This window comes from Sorex fumeus, unplaced genomic scaffold (genome assembly GCF_029834395.1).
Source record: "Sorex fumeus unplaced genomic scaffold, SorFum_2.1 ptg000128l, whole genome shotgun sequence".
Classification (NCBI taxonomy): Eukaryota; Metazoa; Chordata; class Mammalia; order Eulipotyphla; family Soricidae; genus Sorex; species Sorex fumeus.
The window spans coordinates 39396198-39423021 of NW_026606185.1; the positions used below are offsets into that span (position 1 = coordinate 39396198).

Sequence of the window (26824 nt, forward strand, 5' to 3'; positions counted from 1 at the left end):
TTAAATTCTCTATTTTATTGTATATTGCTTCAAAAGTTCCACTGCCTCCCTATGAAATCAGGGACCAGAGGAAATGTTTCCCACCAGGGAAATGGTACAGAATGGAAGTGTTTAGTGAGCTGATCAAAAACAGGTGGGTGAAGTCAAACTTGAAGACAGTTGGGGCTTCCCTTTACAAGTTAAGATCTTCCCTTTAAATGGGTATTTAAAGTTGACTTCTCAACGTGGAGAGGTGAACATCTGACCAGGCAATACTTACTTGCTCCCATGAAGAAATCATATGACGTTCGGCTGGTGGTTTATCTGTTATGGTCACCTCTGTCACACCTGGGGAAGATTCTGGAGAAGAGAGAGTCAATTGGCCCGATATAGTTCATTGTTGGTTAATTCTCTAGGAATATCACATTCCTTTGAGTATCATTTATTACCCCTGTGATGAAAGCGGGGGGGGGGGGGGCGGAATGGGTGAGTAGCCTAGAACCTAGGCCCCAAACCTAGGACCATGCAGTCTACATGATAGAAAACACATTCCTTTCTATCGGGTATCAGGTATAGACCCTATATTTAGTTGTTGCCCAGTCATTAAGATTACACACAAAGACCAGAGATTTTAGATTCAGTGATTTCATGCTGAATTTCTCAATGAGTTAAATCTCTACACAAAAGGGAAAGGAATAGGAATGGTACCCACAGTCATTTTCAGGGGTCCAAGTCCCAGACTTAACCTGAAAACTGGATTCCATCTGAAAACACATTGAGAAAAAAAATAAGTTCTCTTTCAAAATATTTGAAACAAAAAAGTCTCCCAATAATCTTTTTTCTGTTGTCCCATCACTCTGGGATCAGGCATGCGGCCAAGAGCAGCTCATTGGGCTAGAGAGCGTGCTCTGCGTGATGGAAACCTGGCTTTGATCCCTGGACCCACGTGCTCTCTGGGCACTGCCAGAGTGGCCCCCAAGCACTGGCCCGAGAATTGCCTCTGAATGCTGCTGGATGTGGTCCGCCAAAAAACTAAAAAAGGGAAATCACTTGAGTGGGAATACAATAGATTATAAGAGCTACTTCCATACCCTCCATTTATGTGTAGTCACCCTGCCCCAAGACCCTAAGCCGTAGTACATATTCTCCTGACTGTGACAAATGACAAGTATCTGTGAGTTGCGTGGCTGGGAGAAACAAGTATAGAAAAGTTTCAAACAAAATACTGAATGAAGCTTTCTAACTTGGGCCTTCCAACCCAGCAGTTTTCATTCATTAACTGTGAGACATGCCGCGAATGGAAACTCTACCTTTCCTTGTCTACTGAATGATGAAGTCTATTTTTCTACCTCTTTGAGTCTCTGGTTGGTGTGTGACTGCTCCAACCAATGCTAAGAAGACTTGTGCCAGTCATGAATTTAAAATTTCTCTTCTTCTCTCTCTGGTCCCTGAGTCATCACAAACTCAATCCAAATCTTTTGGAGAACCGAACTCAGGGGGAGGACTAACTCTCCCTTAAATCTCACAAATGATCTCACTCATTTGTGGTAGAGAAATAAAATAAAGAAAACTGACAGTATAGAACAATAAAAACCCCATGCCTCGGTCTCCCAAACTAAGATTACTACACAGTGTGGGGAGCAATGACATGGGAGTTAGATTGGAAGTGATGAAAGATCACAGTGTAGAGGGCCTTAGGCACCCTGATGGTGGTAAAGGTCCTACCAAATGTTCATCAAAAACTTAAATGTTGGGGGCTGGAGTGAGTGCAGCAGGTAGGGCATTTGCCTTGCACGCGGCCAACCTGGATTCAATTCCCAGCATCCCATATGGTTCCCTGAGCACCGCCAAGAGTAATACCTGAGTGCATGAGCCAGGAGTAACCCCTGTGCATCGCCAGGTGTGACCCAAAAAGGAAAAATAAAAAAAAAAACTTAAATGTTAACACTACTGTAACCATGTTAAAAGAAAATGAACAAAAGACATGTATTTTCCCTTCTTGAATAACTATTCAAAGACAATAATACAACTCCTCATTCATGAGCACATCTTACATTAAGTAACTGTGCCATATGAGAAATATTGTTTCAACCAACTGAAATGCAAATTTAGGCCTGTCCTTAACCTGATCAGCTGTTAACTGGTAATTACTAGTTTCAGAAATTCTCTGGAAATTATATCATTTGATAAAGGAATTTTATGAATTTCACCCCCATACTGAGGATTCCCCCAGGAAGTATTAATTCTAACATTTTAAAGGCAGCAGGAATTATGATACCTCATTAACTCCTTAAGTGCTGGGAGACCATACGGTCCCAGGGTTCAAACATGGGCCTTCCACAAGGTACTCTAACCCCTGACCTTTCTACCCTTTGTAACAGCAGTTTTTGAAACTTCAACATTCTAATCTAAACCAAAATATACTAACTTGATGCATGCTGGGGAATGGCACAAGAAAAATACTGTCTTTATTGTCTATAATTACACGATCATGTATATTTCTTTGAGAGCAGGAAACTGTGTGTGTGTGGTAACATGACCTCATAGCACCGGTGTTCCTGAATCTGAGGGTTTGTTTCTGGCAGGACCCTAGGCAAAGCATGTGTGTGAGGTGTGCGCAGAAACAAAGCTGCAGGAAAGCCATGCAATTGGTTGAGTGCTGCCAGAAACACCTCGGGTTCGTTATATGTTTGATTTTGAATTAATTTTTGGTTGTTGAATATTCAGAAATCTGATACTGTTGCCAAATTGTTTGCCACCTCCATATTCAGTTACATAATTCCATATGGGATTGTGACGGACAGTTTAAGAAGCTTTCATTTAAGCAATGGAACGACACCTGTCATATCCACAAATCATGCCCATTCTCAAGAGTAAAAGATTACATAGGAACATGAAAGTCATTTTAGAATCCTGCCAATCACAACAGCTACCTTTGTACTTACATCCTTTTAAAATGCGCTTTCAGTTTTTCTAGATAACAGTGCCTTAATCTTTTACTCTTCATCACACCCTGTTTTAGCCTTTTAAAATATCTTTTAAAAATAGATACATATGTAGATTTTGTGCACTTACGTGCACTTTTGTGTACTTACGTGTCTGTAAGTAAATGGTGCTCACAACCATTAGTCGTTTTGCTGAACTGATCCTAATTTATACTTGAATGGTAAAACAATCTTCTACTAGACTCCTCTGGAAGGGCTCATGAGTGTAGAATTACTAAATTTCTTTTATTTGATAGCTTGCTGAAGATAAACTCTTTGGTTCTTTTCACTGAATGTTCTTAAAATGGGGTTCTATTGCTTTACTGCTTTGAATGTCAGTTTTAAAGGTTTGATCTCAGTATAATTCTTTTGATTTCATAAATTATTTGTTCTTCCACACTTTGAGAACTTGAGGCATCATCTCTGAGGATTTATCTTTATCATTTCTTCCTCCCTCTTTGTTTTTTTTTTTTTTTTTTTGTATTTCAATGTCTGAATTAAATTCCTACAGCGTATTTTATTTCTGGTCACAAAAACACCAAACTTTTAAATAAAGACTAGACACATTTCTACTATTAAACAGTCATTATTTCACTTTTTCAATTTGTTTATACTAGTTCAGGATCATTGGTAGTTGGGTGTATGAGGATTCAAGGTGGGAACCAGGCCTAAATGTTCTTCCATCTGAGAAATTATCTTCCTTTAGATGTCTCTGTCTCTGTCTCTCTCTCTCTCTCTCTCTCACACACACACACACACACACACACACACACTTAGACACACCAAGGAGTTTAATGTGTGTATCTTTGGGGTGTGGAAGGAAACCAGAATACCTGGAGGAACCCAGGAATTCTGCAACTCTCCGCCTCCAAAGACATGGGGATAATACGCACACTTACACAGACCGGAATCAACTCTTTTTCCCATTGATATGACAACTTACTGATATCAAGTACAATGCCTAGCTCAGCTACAGGTGACCTGTACAGGGGAAAACAAGACCAAGCTCCTGTTCTCAGGAAGCAACCAAACAGGGCCCAGGGACATGACTGAGTGCTCAAGCACCTGCCTTGTTTCATGAGCACGTGAGCTCTAGTCCCACCACAGGCCCACTGAGTGGTCCCTGGCTCTGCTGGTGTGATCGATGCCTCAAGTATGTGAACCGTGAACCAGCCCCTCCCACAACTGCAACCAAGTGTGTGAGAGCAGCAACCAAATGGGTGACACGGTGCACACAACAAACAACAAAGGGAAGGAAAGGAGGCTGTGTGAGTGTGTTATGGTAATCAATAAATAAATACGTATTTCAAGTAGTGAAAAGTGCCATCAGTATAAAAATAATGCAGGATAAGGGAAGAGTGATAGGGAAGTGTTATTAGAACTATATTCAAAGAAGGTAATTTAAGGTCATAGCATTTAACTAGAGATCAGAATGGGAGAGACATCTCAGGGAAGATAATTTCCTGGGAAGGGTATGGAAAATTGCAAAAGATCTAGGAGGGAACATGTTCAATGGATTCATGCTAGATCTAGGAGGCCACTGTGCTAGCAATAGTGAAAATAAGGTAAAAAAAAGATGAGGGCAGAGCATAAGGGATTGTGGGCCTGGACTTGAATCTAACTACAATGGAAGGCAAGAACAGAGGCTACCCAGCCTGCTTACACCTTTCTCCTCCTTGCTTTTGTGGCTACAATCATCTCCTCCTCTCCATTTGTCTATCTAAATCTAGCATCTTCTCCTGTGAAACACACCTTAACCCCTAGATCAGGGCTGCAAACACCTCCTGGGTGCTCTGTCTGAGCGTTAAGACGCTGCTCCACTGCAGCCTCCTAGTTTTTGTATATATATTTTTTCTGCACTCGAGTGTGGCATGGTTATGCTTTCTTCTTTGTGGCCCTGATGTCTAAGACATTGGTGGCTTTGGTCCTTGCACATGATAGACCAGGGTTCAATCCCAGTCACCCCGTGTGGTCCCGAAAGACCCCACCAGGAGTGATCTCTGAGCGCAGAGTCAAGAATAAGTGCTGAGTACAGCTGGGTGTGGCCCCAAAACAGAGTGATGGCTACAAAAAGGAGGTCTGATGAAAGGCAAATATGGACCAAGAGTCCCCTTGAACAACTTCATGAGCAAGTACGTAGGGCCTGGCAAGTTATGAAGTTATGGGCTGCCTTAACACCTTCGATAGATCCCACCCCCCCCCCCCACCCCCCACACACACACATCTCTCCTTTCCCAGACCAAGGATCCCCACCTGCCCATCCCTCCTCCCTGAGATGAAGGGTCCCCACTTCCCATCTTTCCTGTCTTAGATGAAGAGTCCCCTCCTCCCCATCGACGAAGGGTCCCCACTTATCGTTTCTCCTGTCTTAGACGAAGGGTCCCACTTCCCATCTCTCCTGTCTTAGATGAAGGGTCCCCACTTCCCATCTCTCCTGTCTTAGATGAAGGGTCCCCACTTCCCATCTCTCCTGTCTTAGATGAAGGGTCCCCACTTCCCATCTCTCCTGTCTTAGATGAAGGGTCCCCACTTCCCATCTCTCCTGTCTTAGATAAAGGGTCCCCACTTCCCATCTTTCCTGTTTTAGATGAAGGGTCCCCATCCCTCCATCTCTCCACTTCCCATCTTTCCTCTCTTCATGAAGGGCACCCACACTCCATCTCTCCTGTCTTAGATTAAGGGTCCCCACCTCCCCATCTCTCCTCTCTTACATGAAGGGCCCCATATCCCCATCTCTCCTCTTGTAAAAAGGGCTTCATGTTCAAAGAATTTGCCTCCCGTTGAGACCCAACCGCTCAGCTGTCAAACGTCCCTCTTGTCCCTCTGCGTCCTTCCAAGGTTCGGTGCGGGGCGCTCGGTGGGGGGTTGGGGAGGGAGCTCAGGGCTTCCCGGTTCTGCTCCGTAACGCTCGAGCAGGGGCTCGGGAGGGGGAGGGGACCCTGGGTGGGCCCAGTCCCGCACCCGCCTCTCCTCGACCGAGTTCGCAGCAGCGACGCACCCCCGCAGCGTGCGAGCCGCGGTTTCGACGCGCCGACGCCCCTCGGACCCCGGCTTGCCGCGCCCGCTGGCACTCACCGAGGATGCGGGTGATGCCCAGGGTGAGCTTCTCCAGATGCGGTTTGCTGGTGCAGGCGCCCAGCGGCTGGTCCGGCGGCTCCTCCATGGCCCGCGCGGCCGTCCCGCGCGCGGTCAGCACGGCGGCCGAGAGGCGGCGGGAGAGCAGGCCGGGCAGGTGGCCCGGACGTCGCTTGGGCGCCTCGGCCGTCAGGTTCACGGCATGCCGGGAGTTGTAGTGCACGGCGCCCGACAGCTCGGCGCCTGAAAGCCCGGCGACGGGGAGATGCGGGGAAGAGCGCGGAGCGGTAGCCCCGCCGGGCACCCGTCCCCGAGGTCTCGGCGAGCGGCCGACGCCGCGTTGCCCCGACACTGCGGCGCCTCAGCCTGGCCCTTCCCGGCCCGCCGAGGCCGGACTCGCAGGCGGGGGCGGGCCTCGGCGCCCGACGGCCAATGGGGGCCGGCTCTGGAGGACGGGGCGTGGCCCTTCCCGGCCCGCCGAGGCCGGACCCGCAGGCGGGGGCGGGCCTCGGCGCCCCACGGCCAATGGGGGCCGGCTGTGGAGGACGGGGCGTGGCGGCCGCGGCGCTACGCCCCGAGTGGCGGTTGTTTCAAGATGGCGGCCGCGGCGGGCCCCTCCCGCCGGGGCGCGGCGGCGTTCTGGACCCGGGACCGTATCCTTTGCCCGCCGGGCAGGGGGCGCCGGGCGCCGGTCCCGCTGGCCGTGGGTGGGGGCAGCCCGGCGGCGAGTGTCCGCGTGGGACCGCCTCAGCGGAGCGGAGAAACGCGGCGCTCGTCCCGGGGCGGGGGGGCGGGGCCGTGCTGGCGGGCCGCCGCTGCCTCGGTGATGCCCGTGGTCCCCCCCCCCCCCCCACCGCTCCCGCTTCGGGGTTCTTAGGTGGCATCATCGGGTGGTGGGGGGCGGGTACCCTCTCCAGAAATGTTCGCCAGCGCGGCGCGGCCTCTCGGTGGACGGCTCGGTCCCTTGCCTGTGGCGGGGGTCCCCGGCCCACCGAGGGTGTCCTGAGGCGCGAGGGGAGGAGGAGGAAAAGGTGTTTGCTTGGGGTGGGGGTGGGGGTGTCGCACTTGGAGCGAGTCTGTTCAGTGTGGGACTTCGAAGACCCTCCCGGACCGAGGATGTCTCTGACTGGCCGGGGGTTTCCTGAGACGCGCCGGCGCTTGGGTGGCGCCGCGCGCGACCCGGTCTGGGAGGAGCAAGACGGGAGCCCTTGGGAACCGTTGAGGACTTGTCGCTTGGTACAGTCAGAGCCAGCCTGTGTGAAGTTCTGGGACTGTTTCAGCGCCCCGCAGCAACTGGGGTTTCCTCCCCTCCGGTACTGATGCTGATCGGTGATGAGGATGACACCTCGCGTGGTCCTTTCCCCGAGCTTGGGAGTGTGTTCCGGCCCGCGCTTTGCTCCCTGCTCACTCATGTTCCTGAGAGAGGAGTGTTGCAGGAAAGGAAGGCAGTCGGTGTTGGGGGGAGACCTGCTGGTGCTCATCCTCCTCTCTGCCTGGATTGGTGATTGCATTTGTTGGAGGCCTGCTGTTCGGTCCATTGGGCCGAGCTACTTGGAGCTCGGTGAAACTTACAAAATTGTATCGTCGGTTTCCCTTACTGACTCACTGGGGATAACATGTTTTGCTTTTTTTTTTTTTTTTTTTTTGTCATTTATGCTGCTCAGTGTTTTAAGGGCCAGGAGTTTTCTAAAAGTAATTGCCTCTGGTCTCTGATAGGTTAGTCAGAATGAAACAAAATTATGTCCGTACACTGAATGAGTACTCATTAGTGGACCGTTACAATTACCCCCCCCCCCCCCCATTTACCTATTAGTAGGCATGCAAAGAGAATGCATGTATTGCAAACTGGGCTGAATTAGGACATCCGAAAGTTAGGATGAATTTTTTCTCATGACCGACCTGCTCTCTCTGGCTCAGTAATTTACAGTCTTTGGTGACAGAAGCTATTTGAAGGTTTTTCATTTGTAATGTGCCACTTCAGTGTGCTTTTTATAACTACCTATGTGGTTTTGGTTACAATTCCTTAACTTTCCTTAGGACCAGTGATGGTTTTGTTCTGATATACAATAAAAGAGTATGTTATGCTGGGGGAGGGGCATTTTGTTGTCGTGAAATGAATAAATTTTCAGGTATATGTGTGAACTGGACCTTAGTCTTACAGGCCTTTGCTCATTTATTCCTGCAGTCTTCTCATACCGTTTTTAATGTAGAAATCCTGTCTTTTCTTATGCACTCTCCCTTACTCTTAAAATTAATGTAAAATATCCACCTTCCACTTGAACGTGGATTAAAAGTTTATGGGGAAAATGTGGACTATATCTTACAAAAATTCAGATGTGTGAAAAGATTTACAGGGTTAGTAAAGTCACCTGGTTGCCCAGTGTATTCCACACAGCCAATTAGCATTCGCCCTGAGAAGAATGTATGAACCATGGCAATATAAATATGTTACCAATCTTTACTAAAAATCACAAGGATAGTAATCATTGACATAGTCATGTGTCTTTGACTCAAATTCTTTTCTTGTCGTATGGATGATTTAGCAAACCACCCAAGAGTTTTTTCAATAGAACTTTTAACAGATAAGCTGTGTATTTATATTCTGGCATTCTTTTCACACTATTAAAAAAAAAGTCATTGCTTTGCTCTTTGCAAATAGAGAAGTGATTAAGAAATTTCCCAGTGTCTAAATTTTCGTCATGTGAAGACAGATCATTTGTGACTGAAGAATGTGACCTTTCTTTTAAACTGTTGTTCTTATGAGTTTCACATTTCCTCTACATTGTGATTCAACAGTACTGTTTTGCACAAGGCATGTCTTTGTACCTAGTGTGTAAACAGTGCCATGTTGTCGTTTGCAGAGTTTGTATACATACACACATATGTGAGTGACATACCGCCTTTGTAAACTACTTTTATTCATTATAGTTTCTGGTACTGAAAAGTTAGTATTTCTGCACTATCTAAATTTGCTTAAATGCTGTCAAGAATGTGATCATTAACAGTAATAGTAGCACTGTAGCACTATCCTCCCATTGTTCATGGATTTGCTCCAGTGGGCCCAGTAACATCTCCATTGTGATACTTGTTGTTACTGTGTTTGGTGTATTGAATATGTCACAGTAGTTTGCCAGGCTTTGCTGTGAGGGTGAGATATTCTCAGTAGCTTGCTGGGCTCTCTGAGAGGGGTAGAGGAATTGAACCCTGGTTGGCCAGGTTGGCTGCATGCAAGGCAACAGTAATGATAACTTGATATTAACCAATATGAACAAATATGAATGAAATATGAGCTATTAGGTACCTAGAACCAACATTAAGTAGGACTGGAAAGATAGTATAGCAGGTAGGCACTTATTTTGCATTTAGGCAACTTATCAATTCCTGCCACTGCAGAGTGATCCCTGAGCCAGGAATGAGACCTGAACACTGCTAGGTGTGACCCTAAAATCAAGCAAATGAAAAAGCATTAAATAACTGTAATCTCTGCCATTGAATATTCAATTAAAAACAGACTTTATGTTGATATTAAATACTCTCCAGGAAAGTGATTATAGATGATAATTATATACACTTGTTGCTGGTGTCTCAAAAATTTAGAGTAGCTAGTCCTCAGTTGGCTTTTTTTTTTTTTTTTAGATCCCAGTATTGTGTAGATGTATTTTTTTTTTAGATCCCAGTATTGTGTAGATTGTGTGTGGGATGGAGCGATAGCACAGCCGGTAGGGCGTTCGCCTTACAAGCGGCCAACATGGCCGACCCGAGTTCGATTCCTCCGCCCCTCTCGGAGAGCCCGGCAAGCTACCGAGAGTATTCGATATGCCAGACACAGTAACAACAAAGTCTCCAATGGAGACGTTACTGGGCCCGCTCGAGCAAATCGACGATCAACGGGAGGGCCTTTACCTTTACCTTTATTGTGTAGATGTAGTTTTTTTGTACATTTTTTGTCCTTTATTTTATTCTGGGTATTTGAATAGATTGGTACCATCATTAATGATTGAGGATCTTTTTTGTAATGTGGTGCATTCACATTATTGAGGTGCCTCCTGAGAAACCAAAGTAGAACTAAGGTGGTACATGTAACCTGATACAAAGTTCAAATATGTTTGATATATATTGTCTCTTGACTTTCTCATGAAATATATGGTTGTTAGAAATCACTTTATTCAAAGAAATTAAGTATTTAGATTCTTAAGATAATGTGATAAAGGTAGATTACATATATTCTTTTATGTTGGATTGAGATAATTTCAGATAGTTTTCAGACTTTAGTAATTTTTTTGGTAGCTTTTTTTTCTTTGAAAAGAAATTTAATATAGATGTTACAAATGAGCTTAGACTCTCTTTCCCTGTGGGCTTGTGTGTGTTTGTGTGTGTGTGTATTTTTTTTCTCGGCACACCTGACACTCCTCATCTTACCCCTAGCTCTGTGCTCAGGAATCACTTCCTGATATCACTGTCCCTATTTACCTGTATATTTTAATAGAATGAAGAGAGAAAGGCAATAATGAAAGTTGTTGGATAGTGATACACAAAATTAAGTGAATGTCAAATTCATTATATCACAGATGGTTTTCTATGAGAGATTCTTTGATGTTTGACAATATGTCATTGACCAAAACAATAAAAAAAAAACCCTCCCAGTACTTAAAAACCAAAATGATAAAAACCCCTCTCAGTATTTTTAGCGAACTAAGATGAAGTCAAAAGTAACATTGCACTGTAGCATTGTCCTCCTGGTGTTCATCGATTTGCTTGAGCAGGCCCAGTAACATATCCATGGTGAGACTTCTTGTTACAGGGTTTGGCATATCGAATACGTCATGAGTAGCTTGCCAGGCTTTGCCGTGCAGGCAAGATACTCTCAGTAGCTTGCCAGGCTCTTTGAGAGGGGCAGAGGAATTGAATTCAGGTTGGCCGTGTCGGCCACATGCAAAGCAAATGCCCTACCCACTGTGCTATCGCTCCAGCCTGAAGTCAACAGTAAATAAAATATATCATACCTGTTTTAATATTTTAGGTACTTTAGATAAAAGTAAGACATGAAAAGGATATCCATTTTGATGGGGTGTGTATTGTGTGTGTATGTGTGTGTTTTGTAAGGTGTTGAGAGGATGGATAGTTAAAGGAAGGAAAGGGAGAATACTGCCTCCATTGAAGAGGTAACATAAGACCATCATCATAAAGGATGTAAAGGAGAGAGTTGTGAAGATACTTAGGTGAAAGAATTTATAAATGCCAAAACTCTTACAAGGAGCTTGTGTATAACTCATAAGCCATGGTAAATAAGCCAGGAATAAATTAGGTAAATAATAGGATATGAAGTCAGAGTGGAAACATGTTTTTTTAGAGTGGAAAGATAAGATCTCAAGCATTTTAGACCCCTGTAAATACTTTGACTTGTCATATAAATTAGAAGTAACGTGCTTTAAAAAGATTATTTTGGGGCTGGAGCGATAGCACAGCGGGTAGGGCGTTTGCCTTGCACGCAGCCAAGATGGCCAATACAGGTTCAATTCCCAGCATCCCATATGGTCCCCCGAGCACTGCCAGGAGTGACTCCTGAGTGCATGATCCAGGAGTAACCCCTGAGCATCACTGTGCGTGACCCAAAAAGCAAAAAAAAAAAAGATTATTTTGAAGAGCTAGCGCCAAAGTTGGGTGGGTGGGCGCTTGCATGCAGCTGACCCATGTTCAATACCTGGCACCCCATGTGGTCCCCTGAACCCACCAGGAGTGATCTCTGAGCACAGAGCTAGGAATAAGCTGTGAGCACTGCAGGGTGTACCACAAATTAGTGTTTGTTTTTTAAAGAAAAAAGATCAGGGCTGGAGCAATAGTACAGCAGGGAGGGCGTTTGCATTGCATGTGGCTGACCAGGGTTTGATCCCCAGCATCTCATATGTCCCCCCAAACACCACTAGGAGTAATTCCTGAGTACAGAGCCCGGAGTAATCCCTGAGCATTGTCGGATGGTGACCCAAAAAGCAAAAAAAGAAAAAAAGGGAAAAAATCATTTTGACCATTGTGTGCAGAATGGGATGTTCAAGGCTCATGCCCCCCAAATAAGAGATCAGTTCAAGGTTATTGTAGTAATCCTGATGAAAGGAAAAGGTAACCAGGTAAAGTAATAGTGTTGATAATACCATTGATAAGTGGTTGGACTGCAGATACATTTTAAAGGTAGAGTCGGTAAGATTTTCAGAGTATGAATTATAATAAAAATAGGAGTAAAAAAATAACTCCCGTGCTCTTGGCCTGGGCAGATGGAGGAATGGAATTGCCATTCACTCACGCTGGAGAAGGTTTTGAGTGTTTTACTTTTTCTTTTAAATTTAGATTGTTTTAAAAGTGAACTTGAAGTCTTTCAAGTGTATATCACTTTCTTTTCAGTTGTGGAACGTAATTCTTCTGTTACTTATAATTATGCTTTTAAAAAATTTCTAATCTCGAACCCCAATGTTTGAGAGATTTTAATTTTTCAGTCAGCATTCTCTAAAAACACATGACAAGAGTAGATCCTGAGCTGAAATTGATTTTTTTTTTAAACTTTGTTTTATGGAGCCACACTGAGTGGTGTTCAGGGTTTTCTTCTGACAGTGTTCTCAGGGATCAAACCTGATGAGACTCAGAAGGACTCATGTGCCATGTGGGGTGTCAGGAATCTAACCTGGGTCAGCCATGTCAGGCTGTGTGCCTATCTTCTGTACTCCAGACCCCTGAAATTGAATTTTTGAATATTATTAAAATCATTTTTAACCTGCATTTCTTAGCAAGGAAATAGTCTAGAAATTTTGGGGAAAATATTTTATGAAGAAATAGAAAATTTTGGAACTTTCTGGATCTTTGGATAAAATAATAGATTCATCCTTTCTACAAGTGTTCTAGAAAGTTGTAAGGTAGTCTGGATATAGATACAGTTCTCAATAAAATTTTGTTCCTGGATAAAAAGTTTTGTTATTTTATTGTTTTTCTTTCAATAGTAGGTATTTTTTTAATTGAATCACCATGAGATACACAGTTACAAAGTTGTTCATGATTGTGTATCAGTTTTTTTTAAGAAGTTTTATTGGATCACTGTGAGATACAGTTACAAACTTGCATGATAACCTTACAGTCAATGCTCAAGGACCCATCCTTCCACCAGTGCACATTTCCCACCACCATTGTTCCCAGTGTCCCACCACCACCCCCACCCTACCCCACTCCCTGCCTCTGTGGCAGGTACAGTCTTTCTTACTTTCTTATTTTGGGCATTATGATTTGCAATACAATTAGTAAGAGGTCATTGTGTTTGGTCCTTGGTCTACTTTCAGCACACATCTCCCATCCTGGGTGATGCCTCCACTCATCATTTACTTAGTGGTTCCTTCTCCATCACAACTGCCTTTTCCCCCAGCATGTGGAGCCGGCTTCCAAACCATGGTCCTTTTGTCTACTGTCCTTAGGTGTTAGTCTCATATTATGTTACTTTATATTCCACAGATGAGTGCAGTCAGTTATATTTCCCACCACCACTTCCCCCACCACCCCAGCCTGCCTCTATGCAGATTCCTCTCTCTTTCTCTTCTTCCTTTTTTTTTCTTTTTGGGTCACAGCCAGCGATGCACAGGGGTTATTCCTGGCTCATGCACCCAGGAATTACTCCTGGCGGTGCTCGGGGGACCATATGGGATGCTGGGAATCGAACCCGGGTCGGCTGCATGCAAGGCAAACACCCTACCCACTGTGCTATCGTTCCAGCCCCTCTCACTCTTCTTTTTGGACATTATGATTTGAGATACAGGTCCAATAATAATATGATTTTAGCCTTTTTAATGCTTTTCCTTTTGAAATTTAGAATATTTCTTTAGATTTTCTCCACTTCTCAAATAGTAGGAGTCAGACATTTTGTGAATGTACTGCCAAAGACTAAAAATTGCTTTTGTGTTGTATGATTGATTTACCCTCAAATAATTTGTTTTTCAAAGCTAAAGCTCATTTAAAAATTATTTATGCCAAAAATAATGTGTCAATAGTTGGCAAACAAGAATATGTGCCTCTTTACTTACAAAATGAAAATCAGTGAAAAGACCCTAACAGTCTGCCTTGGAAATAGGCATGGATAACAAAGTATTCAAAACTTTTCACAAAGAATATAATTGTTAGTCTTTAACAGGAAGTATGTTACAATATCAGGGGAGTAAGGTATTTTGGGGGGTGGGGGACACACTGAGACTTGCTGGAGGGAAGCTGATACTCTGGTGGACAGTGTGTTGTTGGAATGGTTTTTGCATAAAACCCTGGCATTACCAATATTGTAAATCAATACTGGTAATGTCAGTGCCTAAATAGAAAAAAATTTAAAATATATAAAATGTAAAGATGATTTTTTAAAAAATATATTAATTTTATTCAATTGCATTCTTTTTCTAATTTTGCTTTCGAAAGCCAATTGTAAATTTTGGGTTAGACAAAATTATGACTTACAGGAAGTGCAGGAGAGAAATAGCATTTGGCTATTGGACATTTGAGGTAGTAAGATTATTATTTTTTTTTATATTTATTTATTGAATCACTGTGGGAAAAGTTACAAAGCTTTCAGGTTTAAGTCTCAGTTATGCAATGATCAAACACATTTCCCTTCAACAGTATTTATTTTTCACCACCAAGAATCCAAATATGCCCCCCTGCCACCCCTCCCAGTGCCTGTGAGGCAGATGAATTCTACCTAACACTCTATCTACTTTGATTATGTTCATTATTTCGACAAAAGATGAACCATTATTGTTTACAGTTTATACCCAACAATCAGAACTGCTGAAAAGGCATTGTGAAATAATTTGTTTTCTACAATTAGTTATGAGAACCATATGATGTCGTGCGGCCTCTATAGCGGCCGTGCGAATTTGGATTTCTGATATTTTACTTATTAAGCCTGGAGGTATTTCTTTCATGAGCCAGATAATTACAAGATTGTTTTCTGTGGTTCTGGAGCCATGGCTGTGCCGGAGAGCCGCTCGTGGGGGGCAACTCAGGACCTTGGTAGGGCGTGAAGGATGAGCCGGGAATGCCCCATCTTCCCATGAGGTTTCAGTTGTCCCTTCACCGCCAGCTCATACCTGGCTTTCCAGAAAGCTCCGAGGAGGCCGCCATCTTGCTGTCCAGGAGGAAAAAGGAGGAAGAGAGCAACATCCTTTCCCTCCCGGGCAGGCATATTACCGTGGATTAACGTGTAGTCCATTAACTTTTCTGCCACAAGCTGCCAGGCTCTGCATTAAGTCCTTGTGCTTCTGGAGCCATGGCCATGCCAGAGAGCCGCTCATGGGGGGCAACTCGTGACCTCGGTAGGGCGTGAAGAGTAATATTATTTTTATTTTATTGAAGTACTTATATATACAATACTGGTACTGATAGCTTCATACACAATACTTTCAACACCAAACTCACCACCAGAGAGCCCCCTGCTTCCCTCCACCAGTGAAAGGAGCCTTTCCAGACTCAATTCTATGGTCCAACTCTCCAGATGTTTCTTCTGGACATTTATTAATCACGTAATGTTTCTTTATATAAAGAGATCATCACTCTGTGTCTATCCTTTTTCTTCTGATTAACTTCTCTTAGCGTGATACCCATTAGTTCCATCTATGTAGGAGCGAATTGCATGATTTCACCCTTTCTTACAACTTATATTTACAATTATGTAAATAAAACCCAATTTCTTGATCCATTCATTTGTAGTTGGACATTTGGGTTGTTTTCTTGTCTTGACTATTTTGGTAAGTACTGAATATTGAACATTCTTTTCTAGTATTTTCCTTCATATATTTCTACATAGTGTCTGATGAAGAACAATCAGTAGTATACGTTCCAGGTATGATTTTTATGTTACTTTTGTAAGCTTCCTTTTCATTTAACTGTAAGGAGAAAAAATTCCTCAGGACAAATTTATAGGTATAATGGTTCTTAGAACCTAACTTTATAAAATATGTATCATGACCCTTTAATATTTGAAATATTAGACATGATTATAGATTTGAGAGTGCCAGTATGGGAGGCTAGGGTGTGGCAAATGAGTAGACTGATTGGAGGCAACAAGAGGGCATAGGTGTAGATCTGAAACACATGGAGGGTGGCTAAAGGAAGTAACAGCATGCTGCAAAACCATTTTGCCAATTAGCAAACAATGAGGAATGGGTGGAAGGGAAGAAAGATCAGAAGAGTCGACGTAGGGAGAGGGGAGAATATTGTGGGCACTTCAGTGGGGTGATGTACAGTAACTTTGTACATCAATATCATAAAGTTGAACACTTGCAATTCTAGTAAACTACAATAAAATTTTAAAATAGAAATACTTCCTTACCTTAGGGACTGGTTGGGCAAGTCAACTTTTGATGAGATTGGAAAATACTTCATTTATCTATAAAGAACAAAGGAGCTAGAAAGATAGTACAGGGGTTAAGGTGCTTGCTTTGCACAAGGTCAACGTTACTTTCATTCTGGCACTGCATGTGGTCCTTTGAACAATTCTGGGAGTGATCCCTGAGCATGGAGGCAGGAGTAATCCCTGAGCACTGTCAGGGGTGGCCCCCAAAACAAAATAGTCTTATTTTTATTCTGAATAATTTCATATTTCAAAGAAAAGTATGGAAATTTCTTGGTAATGTCATAGACTTGTTACAGATTACTGGTTGTTGACTAGAGAAGTAAATTGGAACCCTTTGGGTACCATAATTATGTGAAAAATAAGATACTACTCTCCCCTCTAGCACTGTAGCACTGTAGCACTATCCTCCCATTGTTCATCGATTTGCTTGAGCGGGCCCAGTAACATCTCCATTGTGAGACTTGTTGTTACTGTATTTGGCATATAGAATACTTTACGGGTAGCTTGCCAGGCTTTGCCATGTGGGCGAGATACTCTTGGTAGCTTGCCAGGCTCTCTGAGAGGGGCGGAGGAATCGAACCTGGCTTGGTTGGGTGTGCAAGGCAAACGCCCTAGCACTATGCTATAAAAAGACATGTTTTAATTTATTTGTTTTAATTTTACTTGAGAATAGTTACAACGTACCTTTCAGAAATATTTAAGTTGTATCTTTAATGTTGTCAAAACAATCTTTTTATGATTGTTTACTGAGAGCTTAAATGAAATTTACAGAGTTTTCTCTGTCATATTCCATAAAGTGTAGGGTGTCTAGGAAGAAAAATAATGGGAGGGGAGCGGGTTTAAGAGAATAAGAAGATACAATTTTGAAATATTTTTTATGGAAATCCTTAGGAATTTCTACAGAAGGAAACATCAAGTCAAGGCACAAGTCGATGAGTCCAAAGGCTAATGTTAAAGCTAAGAGTTCTGGGGTGACTGCTGCTTCCATCTCCACAGAGTCTTTAAAAGGTGCAGGGGATTCAGTAGATCAACAGGTTAGTAATCTCTCTTTCTTTCTTATATTTAAATCTTTATAATGCTGATCAGTAACTGATTTTTCTGTGCTGAGAGATAACTGGTATTTGTCATTTAAGGTAAAAAATCCACTGAGAAAAATGTCAGATGATCACAAGTATTCTTAAAAATTACAGAGACTTCTAGGGTGCTTTGATGATGCTTGTCTAAACAGAAAGTATCTAAATTACTCAGTTTTTACTTTAAAATACCAGCTTTAAACATTAGTTAAGAAAATGTTATCTGGAGTTAGAGAGATAGTACAGTGGGTCAGGCTCTTGTCTTGCATATTGTCCATCTGGGCTCAGTCCCTGGCATCTCGTACGATCCCCTGAGCCTGTCAGGAGTGATTCCTGAGTGCAGAGCCAGAAGAAGCCTCTGAGTACAACCACGTGTATTCCAAAAACAAAAACAAAAAAAGGAAAATGTTATCGTGTCAAAAAAATACACATTTTTATTTGTATAGAGTTAGTGAATCATAATGATTATTGGCTTGATTTTCTTATGTGACTTTGTTGATTATGGGTAAATTGTAAGCAAGATATTTTATTAAAATAAATTAATTACTTAGAAGATGCCAAGACTATAACCTAATGATTGATTTCTTCCTTTCCTTACCTCTAATGAGATGAGTAAAATTACTCTGAAAAGTTAGTAAATTTAGCACATATTTTCTCTCATCATTTATTTTACTTTTTTTGATATTTTGTCTTCACAGTTAGAGTTTAAATCATGGTTTGGCATCTGTTACCTAAGACTCTTTTCAAAAAGTCGGCAAAGGTATATTTTCTAATATGTTTTATGAGACCAATATTAACTTGATATCAAGAATATCACATACTAAAAACAACTGCTGCCAACATGCCCGATGATATAGATGCAGAAATTCTCAACCAAAAAACCAAAAAATAAACAAAATATCAAATGGAAATATCCTGAAGATATATTATTGGGAAAGCAGAAGTAGTAAACCAAAAAAATTACCTCTAAAGGAGCCCCATAAAAATTACAGTAGATCTTTCAAATGGAACTCTGTAGGCTAGAAGAGAACGTTATGATATATATAACACACTTAAGGAAATAGGCATCCAAACAAGAATATTTCTTTCAGTGACATTAATATTCAAAATTTGTGCAGTAAAAACTTCACTGACAGCTAAAGGAATTCTTGGTCACTAACTTGATAAAGCCAGATCCACTAAATGGTCTCATATGAAAGGTCAAAGAACAAAGACTCCACAAGTGTCCTGAACCCATACAGAAAGATGACATTAATTTTTTGAAATTTTAATACTTTTGTTTAATATCATTGACCTGAACCTTGCTAGTCAAAAGGCACAGAGTGACTGGATGGATCAGAAAAATGAACCCAATCTTCTGCTGCTTATGTATGATGCCCTCAAACCCTCATAACACAGACTCAAAATAAAAAACTAGAGAAGTCATATAGGATAACAAGCTAAAAAAATGAGGATGACCATTTTTTTGTGTGTGTGTGCTCAGAAAATTAATTTTTATATTTGCTTAAATGACTTTTTTCTTTTATGCTTTTTTGGGTCATACCCAACAATGCTCAGGGGTTACTCCTGGCAGTGCTGGGGAGATGATCTGGGATGCCGGGGATTGAACTCAGGTCAGCCACGTGCAAGGCAAATGCCCTACCTGCTGTACTATCACTCCGGTCCCAAATGACATTTATTTTTGAACATTTCTGGATGGAAGTCCAGGAGATGACTGATAAAATGGCCTAATTTTTGGTAAAACCTTTCTGTCCTTAGCAGCTGTCTTTTCACTGTAGATATGGGGGAGTGAAGATGTTTCTGTGGCTGGGTAAAGTGGGGAGCGTGGGAGAAAAAAGACTTGAAAAAAGAGTGCTTCTCTCAGCTTGAACCACCTTTACCACCAGTGCTTGGCATATGCCTGGCATGGGTTGGGACTGGTAAAGTCAGCTACAAGCACTGACACAGCAGAACATTTTTATGGTAAACCAATTCATCTTCCGTTTGAAGAGGGTAAGAAAACACAGGGACAATCCACCAAGAAAATTCACATCATGCACCAAACAAAGGAGCAGCAAAATATGTTTAAAGAAAAGTACTAGTGAGCCTGAAGAAAAATCACGGATCACGGATTTGATCACGGGTCTTCCGTTGTTCATTGATTTGCTTGAGCGGGCCCAGTAACATCTCCATCGTGAGACTTGTTGTTACTGTGTTTGGCGTATCGAATACTTCACGGGTAGCTTGCCAGGCTCTGCCGTGCGGGCGAGATACTCTCGGTAGCTTGCTGGGCTCTCCGAGAGGGGCAGAGGAATCGAACTTGGGTTGGCCATATTGGCCGCTTGCAAGGCAAACGCCTTACCCGCTGTGCTATCGCTCCGGTAGGGCATTTGCCTTACAAGCGGCGAACATGGCCGACAACCTGAGTTCGAAGAAAAATATCTACGATAATATAATGCTAGTAGCACTGTCCACTGTCCTTCCGCTGTTCATCGATTTGCTCAAGCGGGCACCAGCAATGTCTCCATTGTGAGACTTGTTGTTACTGTTTTTGGCATATTGAATACGCCATGGGGAGCTGCCATTCTCTGCCATGCGGATGGGATACTCTTGGTAGCTTGCTGGGCTCTCCGAGAGGGTCAGAGGAATCAAACCCAGGTTGGCCACATGCAAGACAAACACCCTACCCACTGTGCTATCGCTCCAGCCATAGGATTAATGCTAGTAGGAGATTTAAAGATTTTACTATACTCCTGCTATTGGATAGATCAACCTCACAAAATAGTCTTAGAGAAAGAAATAGAAGAGAAGACTTTAATAGACAACATCCCCCAAAGCTGATAAACATCTCAGTATTCATGGATAATTTTCTAGAATAGACCACATGCTGGGACACAAAGCAAGTCTCCATCACATAAAGAAAATAGAAATCATTAATAAGTGTCCTCTCAGATTAACATGGTTCTTTAAAAGCAAGTGTCCTCTCATATTAACTTCAGAGAGGTCCGGGAAAAGCCCCAACACATCAACACTACTGAGAAATCATTGAGTCAAAGAGGATGTAAGAAAAGAATTCCTAGTACAAATGAGAATGAAGACACAAACTACAGGATTTATAGGACACAGCAAAAACCATAGTATGAGGGAAGTTCATAGCACTATAGGTGTCTGTCAGAAAACAAGAACAGGTACAGATAGTTTACCTACCCTCATACCTAAAGAAACTAGGAAAAGAACCACAAAGGTAGCCCAACTTAAGTACATGGAGAGAAATCAAAATCTGAGCATACATCAGTAAAAACAGTACAAAAACTCAAGTGAAACCTAAGAATTGGCTTTTTGAAAAAAAATTAGTAAAATTGTCATGTCATGGGCAGGACTCACAAAGGAAAATAGAGATATGCATATAAATTGGATCAGGAATGAAAAGGGAGAAATTACAACAGACATCTCTGTCATATGAGATTACTGTGAACAACTTTACACCAATGAATTGGGGAAGCTAGAAATTGGTAGATTTCTAGAGTCAAAAGGAAATAGAATTCTCGGATAGACCTTTTACTAACAAGGAGGTTGAGAGCTATCAAAGATCTTAAGGGCTAGCTGGGTTCATTAATTAGTTCTCCAAACTTTCAAAGAGAATTATATAAGCCATCCTTCTCAAGCTCTTCCAGGAAGAAGCAAGAATCCTCCCAAACAGTTTTTTTTTATGAGACTGATTTCAAAAGCTGAGAGAGACATTGATTTCAAAAGCTGAAAGGGACATTACAGAAAAAAGCAAATTTCAGAGGAAATCCTGATAAAAATTAATGCAAGATTCTTAGCAAAATCCTAGCATATTTAATACAGTGATTAATATCTTTACACAATGATTTGGTGGAATTTGTCTCCAGGTAACAAAGATAATTTGATATATATATGTAAATTGATTAATGTGATGTACCACATTCATAAAAAGGAAAAGCAAAAATCATATCATCTCAGTAGATTCATGGAAAGCATTGGACAAAATTTAACACCTCTTTACAGTGAAACCCCAACACAGTGGGATTGAAGGAATGCATCTCAATATTGTAAAGGCCATATGCAATTAACCCATAGCTACATTGTTCTTAATGGGTAAAACTAAAAGCCTTTTCTAAGGTCAGACAAGACAAAATGTTTAGTTTTACTGCTGCTATTCAACATAGTCTTGGAAATCTTCATAACTAAGTAGGAAGAGAAATCAAAGGAACTCACACTGCTAAAGAAATCAATCTCTCACTATTTTCAGATGTCATGACACTGTAGATAGAAGACCCTAAAGACTCCAATAAAAGCTCCTAGAAACAATAAATATATGTAAAGGAGCAGACTACAAAATCAGTGCATGGAAATTAATTCTATTAATTTGGTAAACTACAATGCAGAAGATAAATAAATTTTTTAAAAATCTTTTTGTATGATAAAATATAAACTTAAATATCTAGAAATCACTTTAATAGGAGGTGAAAAATATATTGAAATTTGTGAAGCAGTTCTGAATGAAAAGAGATACAAGGATATAGATATTTCTTGTTCATGAACTGGAAGAAAAAAGATTAAAGTGACCATCTTAGCCAAAAGTAATATACTGATGCAATGCAATTCCCATAGCATTTTTCAAGGACATAGACAAATACTTGTAAGATTGGTATGGAACCATAACACTCCCAGAGTAACCCAAAGCAGTTCTAAGAAGTTGGGAAGCCTTGTATCCAGACTTTAATATTTACAACACAGCCATATTAATCAGAACAACATGGTACTAGGACAAAGTCTGTGAGATCAATAATGTAGAATTGAGAGCTCAGAGATACTCTCAGATATATGGGTAGTTAGTTTATGATTAATGCTAGGTGTGTGAAGTGGAGCAAGAAAAGCACCACTTCTACAAATGGTACTGGGAAAACTGGATAACCACATTAAAAAAATGAAATTGGACTCCTATTTCTTATTGTATATAAAGGTACTTCAAGACCTTTGTTGAAAGACCTTGATATTAAACTTGTTTTTACATTGAAGAAAACATAGGCAGGACTTCCTAAGATCTTGACCATAAAGTAATTTTCTTTCTTTTTTTTTAAGAATTTTTAATTAAATTACTGTGAGATAGACCCTTACAAAGCTGTTCATGATTAGGTTTCAGGCATACAGAATTCCAACACACATCTCCCCATCAGTGTACATTTCCCAGCACCAGTGCCCCAGTTTCCCTCTCTTTCTCAGGGTAATTTTTTTTCAGTAATTTATTTATTTTCTCATAATTATTTATGTCCTTTATTAGTCTCCTTTAATTATATGTGATAGTATCATAATTTTTTTTTATTTTTAGTGAAACACCATGAGGTACAGTTGTAGATTTACAATTTTTTGTGCTTGGGTTTCGATTATACAATGATCAAATACCCATCCCTCCACCAGTGCCCATTTTCCACCACCATGGATAATATCCCTCCCACCCCCATCCCTCCCATCTCACCCTGCCTCTGTGGCAGGGCAATCCCCTCTCAGGGTAATTTTTAATAAGATCTCATTGACAAAGAAAACAAAAGCAGAAATAAATAAATGGGATTACACCATACTATAAGGCTTCTGCACTGCTATAAGAAATGAGCCTAAAATAAGAAACTCCCACTGATGTGGGAGAAAGTACTCATACCTCAAGATGTTCAAGGTATATGTTCAAGATATATTGCCTTAAAGCTCAGCAACATAAACAATTCCATCCAAAAAAAGGGTGGTTGAGGGAGAGATGAATAAGCACTTTCTTAAAGATGACATCAAGATGGTCAGTAGGCAAAAAATAATCATCATCCTGATGTTCAGGGAAATGCAAATCAAAATGACAATGAGATCCCTTCACACAAGTAAGACTTTTTTTTTCTTTTTGGGTCACACTCGCTATGCACAGGGGTTACTCCTGGCTCTGCACTCAGGAGTTACTCCTGGCGGTGCTCAGGGGACCATATGGGATGCTGGGAATCAAACCTGGATCGGCCGCGTGCAAGGCAAATGCCCTACCCGCTGTGCTATCTCTCCAGCCCCTCACACAAGTAAGACTTTTATATCAAAAAGTCTGGAAACTTTAAGTACTTTTAGGGATGTGGCCAAAAACAAAAGAAAAAAAATGAGTTCTTACTCTTGTTGGGACTGTTACTTGGTTCAGCCTTTTGGGAAAATAGAAGACTTATCAAAAAATTAAGACATGCGATTACGTATGATTCCTGAAATTTCATTCCTGAGCATCTCTCCCATTCAAGAACAAAACATTAATTCCATAGAACATATGCATGCCTATATTCATTGCTGTATTACTCGAGATAGCCAAAATTTGGAAACAACCCAAATGCCCTAGGACAGTTCAGTAGATACCACTCAGATTTAAGAAAAGATCAAATGTTGTACTCCATTGGAGACTTTGTTGTTACTGTGTTTGGCATATAGAATATTCTCGGTAGCTTGCCGGGCTCTCCGAGAGGGGCGGAGGAATCGAACTCGGGTCGGCCATGTTGGCCGCGTGTAAGGCGAACGCCGTACCGCTGTGCTTTGTTCCACTAGAACAAAGGTAACTAAGATACTTTACCTCCTGTGCTTATTTTAAGAGAACTTAAAAGATTTTAAAACATGTTTAGTATAAGTTGACCAAATGGTGTTTTGTCTGTTTCTTGTAGAATTTTTGCAGGAGAGGAATAAAGAGTGCATCACTGAAGGATTTATGTCTTGAAGACAAAAGACGCATTGCAAATTTAATTAAAGAACTAGCCAGGTGAGACAGAAAAAAGAAAAAAAAAAAGGAAATCTGGGATGGTATGAAGGGCAATTTTTTTCAAAATAGAAAAGTATAAATATGTCTTGATATAATTGATTTTATGGAATCAAGGACATTTAGAAAAAACCCTATTTTGTAGTTTCAAAAAGAAGCAAAATAATAATAGTGATGATGAAGATGAAATAATTAAGAATAAGTAACAAGTAAATAAGAACAAACCATTCTCCTATGTACATTTCCATATGTAATTGATATCCCATATTTTTGGTGCTGCTACATTGCAAGGTTTCCAGTATCTTCTGCTAATATTTAAAGTAGTCATCTATGAAGAGAGAAAATTTGAAACTTAGTCCAGCTGTTGATGTAGGCTGATGTTATAGATAGGAGTAACCACTAATATTTGGCTTGCTTTAGTATCTGAACAGAAAAGAACGTTTTATTATAGTCTATCACAATAATGTCACGTACTGTTTTTCTCCAGATGCTTTCAAATAAGGGATTTTGAATTTGGGGGAATTATAGTTCTTAGACATTTGGGTGTATTATTTCAATTAGTGATATGTATGATGCATATCTACATGTATAATTTCTTTGTTAGTATAAGCATTGATACATATATGATATATATCACCTAAAACACACAAATATATATACATATATAAACATACACACATATATATAAATACACATACATGTGTAAATATGGGGTCCATATCTGGCAGTGTGTGAGAACTTCTATCAGCTTGGTGCTTGGGCATTGCTTATGATGCTGGTGATGGGGGAACCATGCATGCCAAGGATTGAACCTGGGACTCTCATATGCAGTATGCATACATTAATTTAAAAATGTATTCTTTATTAGGAAAACATTTATTATACTCATAAAACATTTATTATATTGTTCTTCTCTAGAGGGCTTTTTTTACACAGATGACTTTTGGTATCTTTATCACATTTTAAATGTCATTGAGAATATATTATTAGCCCTTATATTAATTTGCTATTATTGTCCTGACTTATCTATTTTTATTTCAGTTGCCAGGCTTTGAGAATACCTGAAATAGTTTAGTATATTATTTTGTTTCTAAGAATCTGCTTTCTAGCAAATCAGTAGCTTCTGAGTAGTTTCTTGACTGAGGGTAATTATTTTAGGACATGGCTGTATTAGTATTCATTTATTGCTGAAAACCCTATTTTTATGGTGTTTACTATTAAGATACATGTATATAGGATATTTGTGTTCTTGATTTGCTGAATTTGCTAAGTTTATTTTGATGAATATTTCAGTCTACTTATTACAAACTCATACTTGCCAAATCTCCTTTTTTTTCCTTTGGTGTAATCAATTCCATTGAAGGTGGGAATTAGAAAACTATTCTTTCTACTTCAGTCACTGGCAGCACCAGACATGCCTTGCATATGTATATATACCACAATTTCTTTACTAATCTTTTATTATGCATTTGGATTGTTTCCTAATCTTGGCTATTGTAAATAATACTGTGATAAACATAGGCATACAGGTGCCTTTTTGGATTAAAATGTTTGTGTTCTTGGGTGGGGAAGATATCCAGGAGTGGAATCACAGAGGCATATGGAAACTTCATAATTTTGGGGGGAGTGGTGGTTTGGGGGTATAACTAGTTTAAGGCTTAATTCTGGCTCTTTGCTCAAGGATCACCCCTGGGGGTGCTCATGGGATCATATATAGTGCCAGGAATTGAAACTGGCTCAGCCACATGCAAGGTAAGTGCCGTAAACTCTGTATACTATCTCCTGAGCCCCTCTATACTTAATTTTTGGAGACGTCTTCAAATTTTTTCCAAAGATACTGAACCAAGTAACAGTTTCCAGCAATGGATAAGAGTTCCTCTTTTATCACTTACCCACCAGCATTTAATTGTTTCCAGACTTCTTGATATATAACAGTCTTGCTGGTATGAATTGTTACCTCATTTTCATTTTGATTTGCATTTCCCTGATAATGACAATAAACATTTTTTTATTTATGTCTTTTCATCTTATCCCCATTTTTGGTGTTGCTATTTCTTGGGCCACATCTTGAGCCACATCTTGGGCTGTGCTCAGGGCTTACTCCTGGCTCTGCACTCAAGAAGCACTCCTGGGGACATTTGGGAACCATATTCGGTGTAATTATCAAACCCAGGTCAGCTGTGTGCAAGGCAGGCTCCCTGCCCTCTATAATACTCTACAGTCCTCGTTCCCATTTTTGATGGGATTGTTTATTGTTATTTTTGTTGTTGCTGAGCTTTGAGAATATTTGAATATCTTAGATATTAACCCTTTTATGTATGATGTGTGAATATTTTCTTCCAATCTATGGGTTGGTTTTTCATCCATGATATTTTTTTTTCCATTTTGTATAACCTCTGGAGAAATTTTTTTTATTTCATTATTATTTTTGCTTTCACCAGGCATTGCACAGGGGTTACTCCCGGCTCTGCACTCAGAAATTACTCCTGGCAGTGCTCGGGGGACCATATGGGATGTTGGGAATTGAACCCAGGTCGGCTGTGTGCAAGGCAAATGCCCTACCCACTGTGCTATAGCGCCAACC

The 26824-nt window shown here is 41.0% G+C and overlaps 2 protein-coding genes across 3 annotated transcripts in view; one reads left to right on the forward strand and one right to left on the reverse strand.

The window, feature by feature from the left end:
- TPGS2 (tubulin polyglutamylase complex subunit 2) overlaps nt 1-6432 on the reverse strand; it is a 33097-nt gene extending 26665 nt beyond the window's left edge. Inside the window, exons 1-2 of one of the 2 annotated variants that reach the window (XM_056137987.1) lie at nt 6039-6432; nt 260-339 (exon numbers count right to left, since the gene is read on the reverse strand). In XM_056137987.1, the coding sequence (XP_055993962.1) occupies nt 260-339; nt 6039-6126 (168 nt within the window). In that variant the 5' untranslated portion in view covers nt 6127-6432. Of the gene's footprint in view, nt 1-259; nt 431-6038 lie in introns of both variants that reach the window. The other variant, XM_056137988.1, reaches the window with a different exon arrangement.
- Nucleotides 6433-6549: 117 nt separating this feature from the next.
- The window catches only part of KIAA1328 (KIAA1328 ortholog), a 347137-nt gene continuing 326862 nt past the window's right edge, over nt 6550-26824 (forward strand). Inside the window, exons 1-4 of the mRNA XM_056138132.1 lie at nt 6550-6691; nt 15856-15891; nt 17296-17438; nt 24149-24243. Of these exons, the coding sequence (XP_055994107.1) occupies nt 6634-6691; nt 15856-15891; nt 17296-17438; nt 24149-24243 (332 nt within the window). The 5' untranslated portion in view covers nt 6550-6633. The remainder of the gene's footprint in view (nt 6692-15855; nt 15892-17295; nt 17439-24148; nt 24244-26824) is intronic.